Source organism: Pyrgilauda ruficollis, unplaced genomic scaffold, assembly GCF_017590135.1.
Source record: "Pyrgilauda ruficollis isolate IOZ18807 unplaced genomic scaffold, ASM1759013v1 scaffold4, whole genome shotgun sequence".
NCBI classification, from domain to species: domain Eukaryota; kingdom Metazoa; phylum Chordata; class Aves; order Passeriformes; family Passeridae; genus Pyrgilauda; species Pyrgilauda ruficollis.
The window spans coordinates 11,811,589-11,829,201 of NW_024525489.1; the positions used below are offsets into that span (position 1 = coordinate 11,811,589).

General features: G+C 47.4%; 1 protein-coding gene across 1 annotated transcript in view; it reads left to right on the forward strand.

Moving 5' to 3' along the window:
* Positions 1-17,613, forward strand: part of MDGA1 (MAM domain containing glycosylphosphatidylinositol anchor 1) — a 138,750-nt gene that overhangs the window by 108,194 nt on the left and 12,943 nt on the right. The window contains exons 11-14 of the mRNA XM_041477151.1: positions 3,877-4,054; positions 5,075-5,098; positions 12,478-12,630; positions 13,827-13,961. Coding sequence (XP_041333085.1) covers positions 3,877-4,054; positions 5,075-5,098; positions 12,478-12,630; positions 13,827-13,961 — 490 coding nt within the window. The remainder of the gene's footprint in view (positions 1-3,876; positions 4,055-5,074; positions 5,099-12,477; positions 12,631-13,826; positions 13,962-17,613) is intronic.

A 17,613-nucleotide genomic window follows, 5' to 3' on the forward strand; every position in this document is an offset into this window, starting at 1 on the left:
CCCAGCTGGGAATGGAAGCAGGGGCAGGGGTACTGTGGCATCCTGCTTTTGTCTCTGAGACTCTTGGTGTGTGTTCCTGGTCCGTGGGCCAGCTTGGCTGGCTACAGTGGGACAAGCACTCTGCAAGCATCACAAGCTGGCTCAAATGACATGACAGGGGAAAGGGCAGACAGTGCCCCCCAACAGGGTAGGTGATGGTGAGGAATGAGGAAGGACAACCCAGGTTTGCAGCTCCCAGAGGTTTGGTGGCTGAGTGCATGTGAGTGAGTTCTCCCCTGGCTGCTAATACTGCTTACAGTGACAGGGAAAGGGACAGGGACAGGGACAGGGACAGGGAAAGGGACAGGGACAGGGAAAGGGACAGGGAAAGGGACAGGTTGCATACACTGCACGTGAATACACACAAACCACATTGGGCTGACTTTGCCGTTTGTAAGATGTTTCTAGAGCACCCCTTCTACAAGAACATTCTCACCTCTGCAGCCTGTGTAATATTCACAGCCAGCTGGTAGGAAATGTGGATTTCTTTGGGTTTTTTCCTTTCCCATCCCCTCCCTCAGATTATTGGGAATGGAAGGAGATAAAGGCAGAGGCGAGTGTGTGCTTTGCGCAGTGCTCTTGTTCTGGCCCCTGAGCCAGCTTGCTGAGCCTGGTGATGAATGAGGTTGTAGCATGAGCTCCTCCACTGAGGCTTCAGCATCTCTAATAAGGTGGCCAGTGTTTCCCTGTCCTCTGTGCTGGCCTCTGCTTTATTAACTGCACTGCAGCAATATTAAACTGGAACACAGGGTCAACGTGATCTGGAGGAGAGACGCTGAGAAGGGGGAAGGAAGAGGATACCAGGATAGCATGAGAACACATGGAGCAGGAGAAAGGGAAACAGCTGGCAATTGAAGTGGCTTGAAAAATGGGTTTCTGCTGGACTGATGCATGCAGCTCTACACAGACCTGCTGCTGGCAGTCAGGGACACAAAGCATGTTTAAGGAGGGGGATGCAGAGGCAGACTTTGGCCTTTATGCCTCTGTCTGCTGGACCTGTGCTAGTGACTGCAAGCCAGCACCTGCTCCACATGCACACAGCAAGCAGCTGGCTGGAGCTGCCCCCTTTCCTCCCTTGCACTAATTTCATGCCCTTTAAACTGTGCTGGCAGCGCACCTGGCTCTTTCTACTGACAGCTGCAGCTAGCTCAGGGCCCATGCTGTTTTTACAGAGAAGCCAGTCTTTCCAAAGACATCCAGGGCCAGTTCTGTTGTGATGGCAGGACTGTAGAGACTGTAGTAAAGATGTGCAGAGGGCAGTCTTGCTGGCAGCCAGTTTCAGTGTCAGTCCAAGTTGCATATTGGATAGAGACAGGACATACACTGGGAGAAGATATAGCTACAAAATATTTGGTGGAGGGAAAAGACCTCTTAAAACTTTACCTCAGCACCAGGAGAAGATAGATAAATGCTGAGCCTTGCCTGTGCCTTTCCCATTACCTAGTGATCCAGGTCTCTTCTAGAAAGCAGGGAAATTGCAAGCCATAGGAAGTGTATGTGCCTTTAATTATTTCTGTTTTGCAGCCAAACCTGGGTGGCAGCCAGTTATTTATTTGGTTACACAAGTCCCTGAGGATAGACTCAACTAGGGAATCCAGAGCTTTGCAGTCCACACTAGAGGCTGGTTTCTCATTTTGTGCTGGATTTGATGATGTGGGAGAGTATGTGATTTGACCTTGCTCCCAGAAGCTTTAGATACCCAAATTCCACCTAACTCCCAGCTGAGGTGGAATTTGCACTGTCTGAATCTCACCCTCAAGCTTCTCTCTGACTCTCCATTTTGTTTCTCTTCTAAAGGTTATGTCTAGACAAGGGAAATGGCTCCTGACCTCCTCCTATTTGCTGGCTGCCTTCCCAACATCCCAGCAAATGGCAGCCTGTGGGGAGGAGCTGCTGCCAGCCCTCCCAGTCACACTCTGCTCTCCAGAAAGTCCCATGCTAGGAGCTGTACCACTCCAGCCTTCTGCTTCTGGCTTCTGACTGCTCCTCTTCTCCCAGATAATTGGGGGTCTGGTGCTAATGAGCCCAGCTTAAGTCCCTGCCCCTGGGAACCAGCTCTGCCACTGCTTGTCCAGAGCAATGGTGTGGTGGGCTGGCAGGTGGGAGGGCTGAGCAATAGGAACAGCAGCTGGGTCAGAACCCAGCTGGCATGTGTGCAGGTAGGGCGTTGTTGATATGAACAGATCCTGGCAGCATCCTGGTGCCTCTGGGAACCACTGCCCTGGTCCTGCCCACTAGGACTGCTCCCTAGGGCAGCATCAAGCTGGGGAAGGTGCCAGAACAGCTCCCAGCTCTCTGCTCCATCTTGCCAGGGGGGGAGGAGGACAGTGCAGCAAGTAGTTCCTCAAGCAACTTACACCCTGATGTGTGCAGTGACAAAGGTCTCCTTTAGGTGCAATCTGTAAGGCAGGTGCAGGATTGTTTTTCACTGTGAGAACCACATACAACCACAGGTTCCCAGGGACCAGTCCCTGCCCCTTCACTTAGGACCAGCGTCCAAACTGTGGGCAGACCAAGGAGGTGGGTCAGTGGGTCCTGACTCTGTTGGAAATGAATGGGGCTTTGGCACAGAAAGCTCTACAGTGGCAGCCATTGCTTCTGGGTTTGAAGTTAGAGTTATGTACATGAGAGCTGGAGACAGGTAGAGGAGAGATTGTGTGAACTTGTTTTTGCTAAGCGCCACATCAGCATTGCTCCCTGCCCTCCTTGGATAGTGGCCTTTGCTTCTGCTGTGCCCTCACTCCATCTTCTTGCCCCACTGGCAGATTTGCTGTAAAACTTCCTCAATGTATCCTGGTTCCAGTAATCCTGTAACTTCAGAGTTAATGATGAACACTGAGGCTGCCTGGCAGGAGAACTGCCTTTGCGATGGAAACTTCAGCCTAGAGGATGTATCAGAGGCAAGGGAAAGCTTAGTTAACACTGGACTATCAAAAGTCCTACCAATGGTCTTTTTACCAGCACCAGCATCCCCAGTAACGTGTCTTGCCACAAGGATCCAGGCACTGCACAGCGACAGGCAGGAAATTGTATCTTCACAATGCAATCCTCGTTCTTGTTCTTTCCCAGCCAAGCAAGCATGACCATGGCAGGGAAGTTTCACTGACATGTAATTCATCATTTGTAGTGGTGGTGATTTTGATAACGATATTTTCCCCGTTTTCTTGAAACTTCCCTTCTGCCTTAGCAAACTAAACAGTGTTTAGCTGGTGTGGTTCAGCTAACATAATTCAGCCCCTTCCAATGGGAACCAGAGGAAGAGGGAGCCTTTGAGTGACCCCAGAGAATCTTTAGTTTGAAATAAACCCCTTGCTCTGGTCTGTGGAGGGAGTCCAGCAATGGACCCTATGGAAGGTTTCTGAGGAAGTATGGTAGTAGATTGCTTGGTAGTAGTGAGACACCAAATGAAGTGCTACATGGTCCAGGCAGCAAATGAATTAATTCTGCAGCAGTGATTGTGAACTGAAGGGTATCTTGGTGCAATGCCATGCTGTGTTTGCACAGGACCTGGGTGCACTAACAGGTGAAGTGGGTTCATTTTGTCCCTTCTGAAATCATTGCTTCTGAAACAAAGTTGCTTCAGGACCTGTAGTTCAAATTGTCCCTCCCTTAGTTAGGGGACACCACAGCTTCCCTTCAGGGGGAACTCAGGCTCCTGATCACTGTTCTGTACCAGGGGTGGCATTTTTCAAACCAATACTGCATGAAGATCTCATGGAGCAACCGGGTGTACATCTGTGCAGAAAGAGGGGGAATAGAGTGTTAAATGATGGATACGATTGCTCAGGTTTTCAGTTTTGGGATTTTCATGACGCTCTGGGTTCTTTTTCTGTGCAGCTGTCTCAGAGAAACACCATCCAAACCTTCATTCCTGTGAAGAAAATGGAGAAGGGCCTGTTGCTGGAGCACATCTTACCCAACCTGAAAGTGCCTCAGAGCTATGAAGTTCGCCTGACGCCCATCACCAGCTTTGGGGCTGGGGATATGGCTGCCCGCGTCATCCGGTACATGGAACGTAGGTGTCTCCTCCTCGCTCCTGCCTACGAGAGCAGGTCTGAGCCTCGGGCCTGGGGATGTGGGCATGCAGAGAGGTGGTCTTCTGTGACCCTTGGGTGGGTCCCTTTGCTCTGAGAAGTCCTGATGGCACAGCGCTATCGCATTCCACTGTATTTTGGATGCTGCCATCAATGCAGAGCACTAGAGATCTCTGAAGGTCAGTCTCCACTCATCCTTCACTCAGCAGCTATGACTCACACTCTGCACCCTGTGGGCAGGAGGTCCCCAAAACCTCAGTCAGGCCATGCTGCAACTCCCTGTGGTACAGTGGCTTATAATACAAGATAGCCACTGGACGCTGTGTATTAGTCGCACACCCATAAAAGTAAGAGAATTTCAGGAGACTTGTTATTTCCAGAGCTGAACGCATGATTCCTGTCCTAACTAGTCACTCCTAAAGCTGTAGCTCTGTCCCATACCTCGAATCCCAGATTATCTCATTGGAATTCATTGACCATACTTCTCTTCCCATCATCCAACAGCTCACAGCTCTCTCTATTCCCACAACTCTATGATTCCTTTACTCTCCAATAGGAGTCTGGACCCTCTATTTTAGCAGAAATTACAGATCCTTCTCCCATAAGGTTTGCTTGTCCCATAGACTGTCAGCGTGTCCAGTGTCCCCAGCATCCACAGTGCATCAAACTGCCTTGATGTCCCTCTTGGATACCAAGCTTTGGTATCTTAAGTGGGTGCTATCCCACTGGGTGCTCCGGAAGCAAACTACTTGGATTGCTGCAGGGTTTCCCTATGATCCCAGGATCACCCCTTAGGTGGGGTTTTCTTAAGGTCTCTTGTTGCTTGGATGAGAGTGTCTGCATCCTTTTCCATCACCAAAACAGCCACCAAGCATTGCTTTCTCACAAGGATGCTGCCAGGAGACTCGTGCATTTGTGACCTTTTTTGATGTGTTTGTTTTATTTTCAGACTTTATGATTTGTGCTTTTGTTTTGACTTGTTTTTCTATTTCTTTTTCCAGCAATCAACTATCCCAATCCAACAGGTAAGCAACAAGACCTTTGTGTTAATGCTTTGAATGTAATGTACGTTAATTGAGTGCTGCAGCAGATCAGGCAAGACAAACAGCTGGAATACACAGCCGACTTTGTCAAATCTTTTTTCCCCAAAAGAGGATGAAATTGCACACACTACAGCTTCCAGTAAATACTGTCATTTGTTGTACCTTGAGTTATTGTCAGGAGATTTATGCCAGGGATATGCCTCTCACTCACACCTGATATCTTTGTGACAGGGCAGACTGTAATCTTGAGCACCCACTCCCATGCCCCAGCAAAACCAATCTACTTCCAGTAAGCAGGTTACTAAATGTTCCCCAAAATATCTGTGTTTAGGAGTGTTCCCCATCCTCTTCTGACTAGGAATGATACCACTTGGTATCTCTGCAGGCTTGTATGGAGCAGTCTCCAGCTCAAATCTGTCTCTTCCTGCAAACTCTTTGAGCACAGTCCCTTTCTTCTTCCCCTTCAGTGTCATCACTGTTAACTTGCTTTTTTACCCTCTGGTTATTATTGGCAAGATACAGGCCCATCTGTATTGAGCATCCAGAGTTCCCATTGATTTTGAGAGCTGAATACACAATGTCTAAGAACGATGTTCTTTAACACCAACATGACAGTGCTCATTGAGCATAAAAGAGGAATTATAGCTGCAAGTAGTGGGGGAATGAACCCCAGGGGATGCAGCAAGGTTCCTTCACTTTGATTGTAGGATGTAAGCCCAGGCAAAGCTCTTGGGCAGAGATGGGCAGACTACTTGCTGGTGCTCCATGGAGAGCATGGGGCTGTTTCTCTGTTTCCAGCTGCTGAGTCAGTATTCAGTGGTTTTATGTATTACTCTATGTGTAGGTAATGCACTGCGGGGTAGCAGTGGGGAGGGGAAGCCAGGATTAGGTGATGGCAAAATCAGGATAGGGAGCTCTCTTGTTAAGGCAGCCACAAGGAGTTAATTCCTGCACGTTCACACTCTGAGGATGGTTTGATGAACCATACTCTGCCTGAGAGTAGGAGTTTCTTACAGAGTCAGAGGGATTTTGTGGCTCTAATTCCTGATTCCATTTGTTTTCTTTTCCTCACTTCCTGATCTACTTTAAAATATTCTCCATAGAAGACTCGCTGGGAAACATGGAGCATATTGCCAGGGATCTACTCTAGAATGTGTCTCTCAGTACTTGCTGGAGGAGGCAAGCGTCCCAGCCCACAGGTGGAAGTGACAAAGCCTGGCCTTTCGCCACTTGCTTTTACACTGCATAAATCACTGGTAAACCCAGAGCAACTTCAGTCCTAATTATGTCAATCTCTTGGGATCTTTGTAAATTGAGCCTTCAGACTGCCTGCCTGGGGTACCTTTGGCAGCCTTATTTGTCCAGAACAACGGCAGGAAATTTGCCTGTGGTGGAACATAACTCAGCCACTTGTGTTTTTCATGCAGTAAAACCAACACTTAGGATTTCCCCTTCCTATAAATTGCCCAGCCTCTGGTGGATGTTGGGACCTCTGGGCCAGTTGTGAGGGCCTTGCCCATGCGTTCACACCTTGAGACTGACTGCCTAAAATTGGACCTACCACATTTGCTTTCAGATATGGCCTTTCCCTTCAGACCTGCAGCCAGTGAAATATGAGCCCAAAGGCTTTTGGCTCTTTCTTTGGACCACAGCTCTTCATCCCAAACTCTTCACCCCAAAAACATGGAAATCCCTCCTGCTACCTCTTCTTTTCATACTTCCCTGCTACCGTCACCCCCAGGGAAAAGTTCACACTAGTCTGCTGAGCCAAATTCTGGGAGCAAACATTGAAAGCTCTGGAGTGAAAGGCAAAGATTAGATGATTAATGCCTCTGGCAGCCTGATCCAAGGGCATGCACAATGGTGATTAATTTACAAACTCTGAGAGTCACTTAATACAATTACTTCTTCATGCATTTTCTCTCTCAGCCTAATAAGATGTTAATAACATTGGGGCAGGCATGCGTGTGGCATGGTTGCAGAGCCAGGTGTTGGGTTATAAAGGAAAAGCAAAGGAAAAGCAGAGGAAGTGAACAAAAGACATTGAGAATTTCAAATATTTAGAGGCTATCAGTAAGACTGACTTAAAAATCAGTAAATCTGGTTCTAAAAAGCAGAATTTTTATTTAAAAAACTGCCTACGAATTATCTGAATTCTAAAATTTTACCTTAAAGTTCTCTTAGAATAACTGATTGTTTTAATGTCATGACCACATTCCAGTGCTGGGAAATCTGCTCCGTCCTTACCTCCTCTGCAGTTTTATTTGGCTTTCCATGGAGTGCTGCCCCACAAGCCATTCCAGCTCCTCCTCCATGGGTGTTCTGGTTTCCCTTGTTTTATCAGATGTAACCTTGTAACCTTGATGATGATGTCATCAAGAAATGTATGGGATAGTTGGGTTTTTTTTTGGTTTTTTGGTTTTTGGTTTTTGGGGTTTTTTTTTGGCCAACCTGTCTTGCCCTTTCAGAGCAGCAGCACTGTTTCCCACATACCTGCAGTGTGGCTGTGTGTGGTGCTAAAACCATGATTTTGGGACCATGGGCAAGTACAGTGGGTGATGATCTGTGGCAGATGTTGGTTGTTGCAGATTAGCCTGGCTTGTTGCTTACCATCTTTTGCTGGTGTGTCTGGTCTCTGATAATGCTCAGAGTCCAGAGGAATCCAAGTTTGTTCAGGTAAGAACATGTGGGAATGAGATGTCAGCCTGTGTTTACAGTTGGATTACTCGAGTTTGTGCCCATTCTTCAAGAATGTTTTGTAATGCAAAGGTTAAAAGAGGTGACAGTTCCTTGCATCCTGGTGGCAAGCAGGATGACAGCCACTTACAGCATTGTGAAGCTTTCTCCCATTATTGGTTATAAAATCCCTAGAAAATTGTAATGGGAGAGACTGTTAAATATTCTTTCTTAAATCGTTGTGTACTTTGAGGTCTCAATACAGTTCTTGTTATCTTCATTTTCTAGATGGGGAAACTGATGCCCAGAAAATGATAGCCTGTGGGTCACACAGCAGGTCTGCAACTGAGCTGGGGCGCAGAGCATGGTCCTTTATGCTCCAAGCCAGTGTCAGTTGTCAGGCCACAGCTAAATGATGAAGGCAATTTTATTCAAGTGCACTCCATCTGCTATTCACCCATAGTCTGCAGCTAGAATAGGAGTATTATTTTTTGCATTCATCTGGCAGCCAGAATTTCAGAACCAGGGATGGCTTCCCCTAAGGACTTGAAAGGAAAACCTCCATTATGTTTCTCAAGAAGGCAAAGCAACAAGAAATGCTAATAGCCACAGTAGAGGGTCTCTCCCCTGGGAATGCATGAAGGTGTCTGTAACTGAGAGCAAATATCTCTGCACTCTGAACTGCCACCACTGCAAAGACTGCCAAGGAAATCTGTGTGATGAAGACCGTACTAAATCCAGCTTTTTGAGGAGCCAGCTCCCCTGCCACCTCCACCTTACTTGTAACAACCCAGAGAACAGCTTCTGTGTTCAGTATTTAAATCCACTGTTTAAATTTTAAACAGGAAGCTTCCTTTACTCCTTGAGGACGAACCAGAATCCCTGGCAAATGGCAAAAATCTTCAAGAAGGTTTGCATCACACAGTCAAGGTCAAAAGTCAGATCACCTCTGTGGTCTCTGAGGTACAGCAGGTGATTTAAAGGTTTTTGTCTTGGCTGGATCTGCCAGGTTTGTCCTGGTGAACTTTGTTGATAACCATCCAGAGGTGACATGCTGGCAGTGTCCCAAACCACACTGAACACTTCCTAGTTATGGCACCTCCATTGTAGCTCAGAGAAACCACAGAGCTTTGCTTTCCTGTGGCTTGTTTTATACCAAAGGACCAGGAGTCAGAGCACTTGGGTTCTGTTTCCAGCTTAGGCACTGCCTGCTGTGACCTTAAATGTGTCTCTCTATACTTTGTGCATCTATTTCCCCGCACGTAATGCAGAAGATATGTAGAGGCATTGCTACACTACAGAGAAATTAAGAAGCCTTGTTCATTAGGTGTTGCAAAGTGCCTTGAGCTCCCAAGCTAAGCAGAGGTGATATGCTAGAGATTCAAACTCCTGCACAGCAACTGGTGTGGCACATAAGGTGGATCATGTTGTTGATTAAGCAACAGCATTGCTTGATCTGTGGTGCATGGGACCTTTCTCTGTTTTATGCGCTCTGCTAGAAGTGTTGCCTTCTGGAAGGAGCTGCATTTGGGTGAGAAGATAAAATGCACCCAGGGCCCTATGTGGATGTTAAAAGAGCTGTCTATAAGACTTTTGAGTCAACTTCTCTGAGCAGTCTCATCCCATGTGTGTGGCTTCTTACAAATGAAGGCACAGTAGTCCACCAGGCTGGCACAACCAGGCCTTGGTGCTAAGTTTGGAATGCTGTCCTCAGGTCCTCTTGTCTTGCACAACTCTCTCTAATCTCCACCTGAGCTTGTGCTTTCTCCTTAATCTGCCTTTCCTTTGATTTGTGTGCCTCCTCATTTGTGGTTTGTTCCCTCTCAATCAGTTGCCTGGCTGACCTCTGTGTTACAGCTTCCAACTCTGCTTTCCCTGATATTTCCTGTTAAGGTGATTCTGTGTTGGAGAAAGATGTCATCTTTCTTTTAAAGTCCATGTTCTCAGCAGGGTCAGAGTGCAAACCGCCCTGGTGCTTTTGCAAAAGGACCGTCATTGTGGATTCTGCTGTGTAAGATAATGCCATTCTGAGAGAAAATGTGTCTCTTTTAACTGCAGCTGGCAACCCATGAGCTGGAGTCGTGCAGATGTTTTTGGTGCAGTGGAGATAAACAAGGGGTATTACACCTTCAAGAAACATCAGCAAGCTTGTGGGCTCCAGCGTCTCCTTTGAGGACTACTGGGGATCTGGTACAGCCATGACCTCCCTTCTCTCAGCCAAAACAACTGAGGAAGGACCCTTAGGAGCTGCCTTCTGACTCTTTTCTCCTTCCATCTCTTTGTTCTGGAGATGAAAGAGGCCCCCACATAGCTACCCTGTCTCAGACCCTGCAAGCATCTGCTCTGTCCTCTGCTCCCTTCTCCTTCAGCTCCAGATGCCATTCGGGCCCCTGTGTTAGGCACTGCTGAGCAGTGGCTAATTTGGATTTGGATGGTAATTAGAAATGAGCAGATTGAGTGGAAAGCACTTAGCCAGGGTTAATCAGCAGTTAAGTGGCCAGCCCAGACAAGCTCCCAATGGCTGTGCTCAGCCCAAAGGAGCAGCGTTTCCTGCTGAGTTTACTGAAAACCCAGCTGCCCTGGTCTGTGAACCAGGCCCTTGGCTTACCACACATTGTCCAACCTATGCTGGCAAAGGCATTTTGGCAGGTTACCTCAGGAGGCTGCATCCTCTTTTCTCACTGCTTTGATGGGATGCTGGAAACAGATGGGCAGGAAGGGCAAACCCAATTCCCTACCCCAAGGGTGTGCAGACCTTTGATGTCCATTTGGATTACAGTTGTTTTCATTTCCAAATGGGAGGGGATGGGGAGGGTGCTAGCCACCAGAAAGTAGGGTAGCCACCAGAAGGTGCAGCATCTCAAGATCAGAATCTCAAGATTCTGTTCATTTCATGGGTAGTCTCTCTTCTCTGGTACAAGAGAACAGATTTTGTTGTGTATGGTAGATGTATGAAACTCCTACCATCACACTGTGCTGCAGCTGGAGCTTTTGGCCCTGGCATTGCAGAAAACTTCCCTTGTGTGTCCCATTCTTGGCACCCAGCCCATAAGTTGAGGACCTGTCCTACATGTCCTGCCAGAGTCATCATGCACGCTAGGAGAAAAAGCCTCCTGCCCAGGAACCAGAGCAAGTCATTACTGAAGATACAAGAATGCAGGAGCCCCAGGAGGCACTTGGACTTCCCTTCATCTAGGCAAGATAAATAATTGTGGGAGGTAAACCCCAAGAAGTTGAGTCTTGCACCAGCATGCCGTGGATGGGGTTCCCTAGCACATTCCAAGCCCTCATCAATAGTCTTGTTTTCCTTTGTGTATGTGTTCTTTCATGGCTTTATCTTTCAGTTTCATAGCACACCTCCTTGCCCTTACTTAAAAGCAGCAATTAAAGATATCTGTGCTTGCCCTATCTACATCACTCACAAGGTCCAAGATCCCATTCTCCAGCTCTGGTTTCTGCCCAGGGACCTTTCAAAACACATGGCAGTTTTCACATTGGTTCTTGGACCTGTTTTCTCTTTCTTTTTTGCCTGTTTTATCCTTTCCTCTCCTATTGTGTCAGCAGTGTAAAGCAGGTTCTTGACCTTTGCTTTTGTGACTCAAAACTACCTTTTTAACACAAAGGTTACAATCTTCAGCCTGGTCGTGTCCAATTCATTCCAATCTCTGCAAGTCCATATTGGGTTATGTCTATGCACGAGATTTTTCATCTGTCTTACAATACTGCTGTAGGGTGTAACTGTCTTGTGGTAGCAATAAAAGTGAGCCCTATTGCCCATATGGTTGATCCTACATAAAAATCTTTTACCTACGTGTTTTATTTTGTTAGAGGAACCAGCATAAGCTGCAAAATCAAATGTGCTTTTTAGCTGGTGTAAATTAGATGTACTCTGGCTAAATGACACGTTTGTCGTGCTGAGCTGACCTCTTCTCCACAGCTGATTTTTTTTCATGAGTGTCATAGTTTAGTTAAATATATAGCCTGAAGGGGGGTCATCTGCTGCTGCTTTTTCCTCTCTCCTGGGGAAATTATTCTACTATCAAGTTGTTCTGATATAAAAGCCCTTGTAGCCAGATTTCCTTTGGTGATCTTTTTACCTTCCTCCACATTTGCCCCTTCAGATCTCTCAGAGAATTTCTTTAGCCATAATAGCTTTTTTTCATTTTGTCAGACCATCACATTTATCAGCCTGGATTAACACTTCTGTAGTAACACTGATCACGGATGTATTATGGGTAGTGATAGGAAAAGGGGGAACATTTTTAAATAAAAGAGGGGACATTCAGATTTGATTTTAAGAGTAAATTCCTTACTCAGAGAATGGTGAGGCACTGGAACAGGCTGCCCAGAGATGTTATGGGTGCCCCATCTGTAAAAGTGTTTTAGGTCAGGTTGGATGGGGCCCTGTCCAGCCTGATCTAGTGAATGGCATCCCTGCCCATGGCAATGGGTTTGGAACTGAATGGACTTTGAGGCTGCTTCCAACTCAACCCGTTCTGTGATTTCTCTGATTTCTATGATCCTTTCCTTTTCAGCCTCCTCCTGAGGTCGGGGGCTGCCCATCTGCCCCTGGCTTGACACAGAGCCTCGGTGGTGACACAGCACTGCTGAGAGCACCCAGGCAGCTTGGGGAGGGTGTTGGAAAAGCTGCAGCTTGAGCAGCCCTTCCCTTCCCATCCCCACAGATAACACCTGCCGCTTTGAGGACGAGAAGATCTGCGGCTTCGTGCAGGACAAGATGGACAACTTTGACTGGACCCGGCAGAACGCCCTGACGCAGAACCCCAAGCGCACCGTCAACACGGGGCCCCCCACGGACATCAGCGGCACGCCAGAGGGTTGGCACAAGGCTGGGTGTCTTTTGGCTTGGCAGGGGAGGGGAGCTGCACACCATCTCTTGTCAGGAGTCTTACAGCTCTGGGAGCTGCTGGAGGACTGATCTGCTTTCTACTTCACATGGAGTGCAGGGAGCAGGCAGTTCATTTGCATGTTACTGATTGGAATTAAACACACAATTAGAACACCCACAACTTTGTTGAAGGGAATAGTGTGAGCATTAATTCTTGTTGTCAGCTAATTGCCTGATGCCTAATGCTCTTGCACTGTTTGATGCTTGTTTTGAAGAAAAAGATGGATAAACAAGTAGGAGGATATCTCTAACACCTAGAAATGGCCCTGTGGGTTTTAGCGAGCTGTTTCCTCAAATAAATATTCTGGGATGCAAACAGATCTCCTTAGTGCCAAGCACAGAATCATGAGAGACCAGACAGGAGCTGCCTGTGGGGCAGGAGGAAGCCTCACCTTTAGCTGAAGGAGACTGGTGTTATGTATTGCTCACCTTAGCTGTGTGTGGAGCACATGCTCCCAGTTTAAGTGGATACTATGTCCCTCTTTCTGTAATAAGAAAAGTAAATTTCTATGCAAACACATATCTTTGAACTCAGAAAAAAATGGGAAACATCCAATGGCCCACTAAGGAAATGGTTTCTCCCATTAGTGTTCAGTACACCCAACCTGACTGAACATTGAAAATGATGTTAGCAAATTAAATGGCTAATCTCTTCCTCCCTGGGCTGTTAACAATTGCTTTGGTATTGTTCTCTTCCGACAACATTGTTCAGGCTAGATGTACCAAACCCTCTCTCCCTCTACTTGAGGCAGAGAAATTAATCTGGAATGGTTTCTCTTTCTGGTGTTCTCCTTGCACAGTGCAGTCAGCTCTGAGGCTCTTTGTGCACCCAGATGGATGTGCATGTGCATGTTCAGGGGTTCACCTGCTCCGTGTGCTCACAGCAGCTCTCCAGATGCCTGTCTCTGCCACACTTCCATAAATACTGCCGAGGCAGGGGAGGCACTGGGGCTATCCTGCAGGTGTCTCTGGCCGGGATCACAGAGGGTGCAGAGCAGTGGGGCACAGCAAGGCCATGTCTCCCAGAGGAGGGGTGGTCTCCCAGCTGCACTGGCATCCCATCATTTGGAGGAAAAGAGACCCAGTTCATGCTGCCTTTGCCCACCTTTCCCTCTCGTTCTGCAGGGTATTATATGTTCATCGAGGCGTCCCGGCCCCGGGTGACAGGAGACAAAGCCCGGCTCATCAGCCCCCTGTACAACATCACTGCCAAGTATTACTGTGTCTCCTTCTACTACCACATGTACGGGAAGCACATTGGTGAGTCCGCTCTGCTGAAGGGTAACTCAGCCTCATGTGGGCTCTTGGGGAAGTTCTCCAGCTTCTTGCCCCAGCAGCTATTCCTCTGACCAGCAATTCCAGAGGGTGGGAGTCCTACTCCAGTACTCCAAGCAGCAGGGTGGGCTGCTGCACTCAAATGCTTGTCCTGTAGCCTAGCAGGGTGTCAGGGTTGCGAGGCTGTCACAGCCTATCCTTGGGGCAGCACCTTACAGTCAGTCTGTCCATTCAGAGAGTGAGTGGGGGCTTTGTGAACCAGAGAGCTCTGGGGTGGCCATAGCTACACTGGGGTACAGAGGATGTGTGTTCCCCCAGCTGTGCCCAGGGGCTGTCTGCTCTGCCTGGCTCCTGTGAGCCTCAAGTGCAGCGAGCGCCACAGAAGCGCCTGGCACAATAATGAGTTTCCATATCCAGTCAAGGAGCAACTGCTAATTCGTCACCTCTTGATTATAATTTCATTAATTTGAATAATAGATGCACTCTTCGCACAGCACACAGGGTTATTAATCACCTGCTGGACTAGAGCCTGACTGAAAAATCAGGGCCCAAGCAGGAATCTGTCCGCCCTTCAATAAGTAGGGTTAATTAACCTCTCTCTGCTGAGTACTGCAGATGTCATTGGGAGGGAGCATGCTCCTGATTCTGGCCACATCTCTGTGCACACGTGGCATGGCTGAGAGGTTAAACTGCAAAATCTGGGCAAGGCTGAAACCCTGACACCATGAGTGTCGGGGCTAGGAGCTGGGCTGCAGTTCACTGATCAGGTCTCCATCTGTGTCTGTGTTTTGAGGGTTCATATTTGCTCTCTGTGCTTGGAATTGGGCTAGGTCAGAGGTGTTTTCACACACCTGGATTCCCCCTGGAGACAGGCTGCTCCGTGTTGTAGTCATGCTGGTAGTGGCAGCTTGCTCAGGCAGAGCACTGTCAGTGTTGGCTCAAACCAGATTTTCCTGGAGCTGCTGGTCCTGCTTAGCTGACAGAGTCCAGCTGCTAATGCTGTCTGGCAAACTCATGTGTTCCCCGCAGCTGGCCCTTATGGTAAGTCAGCTCTGCTGCCTAATTCCTGCTTGTCTTCTCCTGGAGGCTGGGAAAGGGGTCTCATTCTTTGATGAAGAGTGGTCCAGACTGGTGGGAGATTGGCAAAAAAAAGAGATGTGGAGAGAGGAGGCCTCTCTTGCTTTTTTTCTTGTGTCAGATTTCCACCTTCATTTTACAGGTGAAGTAAAAGCTCATCAACCTTTTCTTGATTTTGGAAAAGAGCTCGGTTTAACAGTTCTTTTGTGGTGGTCTGTCTGGAGCTGGGGTGGACTTGACATGCCAGAGAATCAGTTCATTGCAGGGTTTTTTTCTTCTAGCATTTTAACTCTTTACTGATTTGCTCTACCCCCAAATTACCCAAAAGTGATGGTTACTCCTGAGACCTAAGAAAGCCTCTAAGTGCCATTTTCTGTTCCTCAACTTCAGACACCTTTTATGTATTTTGGTTTTTCCCTTTATACCAAATGTTATGGGCCCTTTTTGATCCCTGTTTTTTCCTCTTGTTGTAAAGAGGCTGATAAATTTCTGTGAGGTGTATAGACTCCTTAATGTGATAGGATTTCCATGGTTGATGCTGCTGAGCTGAGAGCAAATTTTAAAATCAGACTGATTAGACAGAGATTGAGAGAGAGTGAAATGAGAAAAAAGTTATTTTTCTCTTGGCCTGTGAAATACATGACTTGGTCCAGCAAACCCACCATATATCTGCCTGCAAATTGAAACTCAGTGCCTTGATACCAGGCTTGATGCTCTTATTGGCTGGAGTCCTCTCAGAGTTCTTAGGGCAAAACAAGTTTATTCAGCTCTTCTTCTTCAGCCCTAGGTCAGAGGAGGGTGAAGGACTCAGTAGGACTTCTCCTGTGAAAGAAAGAGACAGACCCTGCCCTCCCATCCATCTCACATGTGCAACAATGTGAAGGCAAAGGTGGGGTTGCTGCAGTCCTGAGCCATGCCTTGATTCCATAGACCCAGCTATCCCTGAGGCCTGCAGTCACGGCCACAACCCCTGGCTCACCTAATGCCAGCGCAGTCTTGCCAAGCAAGGTGCCACCAAGAGTGTATCAGAGTGCTCCTGGCAGCAGAAAATGCCAGCAAGAGGGTGTCTCCCATCCCAAACCTCTTCTAAAAACTCCAGCTACATCGTGGAGCAAACTGAAGTTCTGTCACTACAAAAAGTAGCCATATAAAATCCTGACATTTATTTATTTTTTTAATAACTCCTTTATTACCTTTTTTTTCCTCCACTACAGAACTTGAAAGCTGGTTTGCTCTCACAATTTGACTATAAAATATCCGTAGCCATCCAGGCAAATCTTCCCTGGGAGAGTTCCCAGACACTACTCGTTTATAATAGATATGACGAAAGAGAGAAACAGAATACAAATGCACTGGTTGTAGCCATGATATAAAATATTCAGTGACTAGCAGAGTAGGATGCTGTTGAATATCTCTCAGCTGATGAGAGAGCAGGATGAAGGGGAGCTCCCTGGAGGCAATCACCCTTCTTCTGAAGTTATTTGGTCATCTGTTTTTCTTCCTCTGGCCCCCTCTGTAGCAAGCATTCACATTGCCCTATGATCCTGCCAGCCCCACACAAAAATCAGGGGGAGGAGAAGAAAAGAAATCTCATTTTCACCACGCATTCAAAACAAGAGTGTCTTACTTGTAGCTGGCATAGAAATGTCAAATGAGGCTCAGTTGGTTGGAGCCTGGTGCTAATGATGCCATCGTCATGGCATCAATCCCTGTGTGGGCCATTCACTTAGGAGCTGGACTTAATGATCCTTGTGGGTCCCTTCCCACTCAGAATATTCTGTGATTCTGTGTTTCTGAGTAATTGCTAGCTTTCTTCAAGGGAGGAAACTAGCCATGGCAGCTAGCAACTATTTGCCATTCAAAAACCCTCTTTGTCAGGTTTGCTGGGAGCAAATCCTCAAGTCCTTGCTTCAGCCATCAGACTCCTCTTCCTCCTTTCCCAGGGGCTGCCTGAGAGGGGGATGCTTTAAGAGGACAGTTTCCCTGACAGACTAGTTCCACCACAGCCCCCTGCCATCTTTTTCTTATGCCTCCTAACTCAGTGGTAGCCAGGTTAAGATCAGTGCAACCTCCTGCTCACTGCTGGATGCTCCTGCAAGCAAGAGATTTCTTCATGGTCAGCTCCCAGCGTGAAGGTTGCTGAGAGAGATGGGGAAATTTCAGCCACTGAATGGAGAGTTAAGGGTGTGATTGTTCCGGATAAGGTCTGCTGACACAGACCTTATCTGACCACCCAGCTAAGTCTGGTCTGTGTATAATCAAGATGGGAAGCTTCCAATAAAATTATAAAGTACTCATGGCTTTCTACAGCTTCTTGATGAGGGAAAGGGGGTGAAAATTGCTGATCCGTGGTATCCAGTGACAAGATGCATAGGAATGGTTCAAAACTGCATCAGGGGAGGATCAAATTTATTTTTGAAAGGGTGGTCAGACACTGGAATGGGCTTCCTAGAGAGGTGATCAAAATGATCAAGCAGTGGGTGGTTGTAGGTCCTTTCCAACTTTTCTTTCCCTTCATTTCCCTTTTCTTTTTTTTTCTCTTCTCCTCTATTCTAAGATC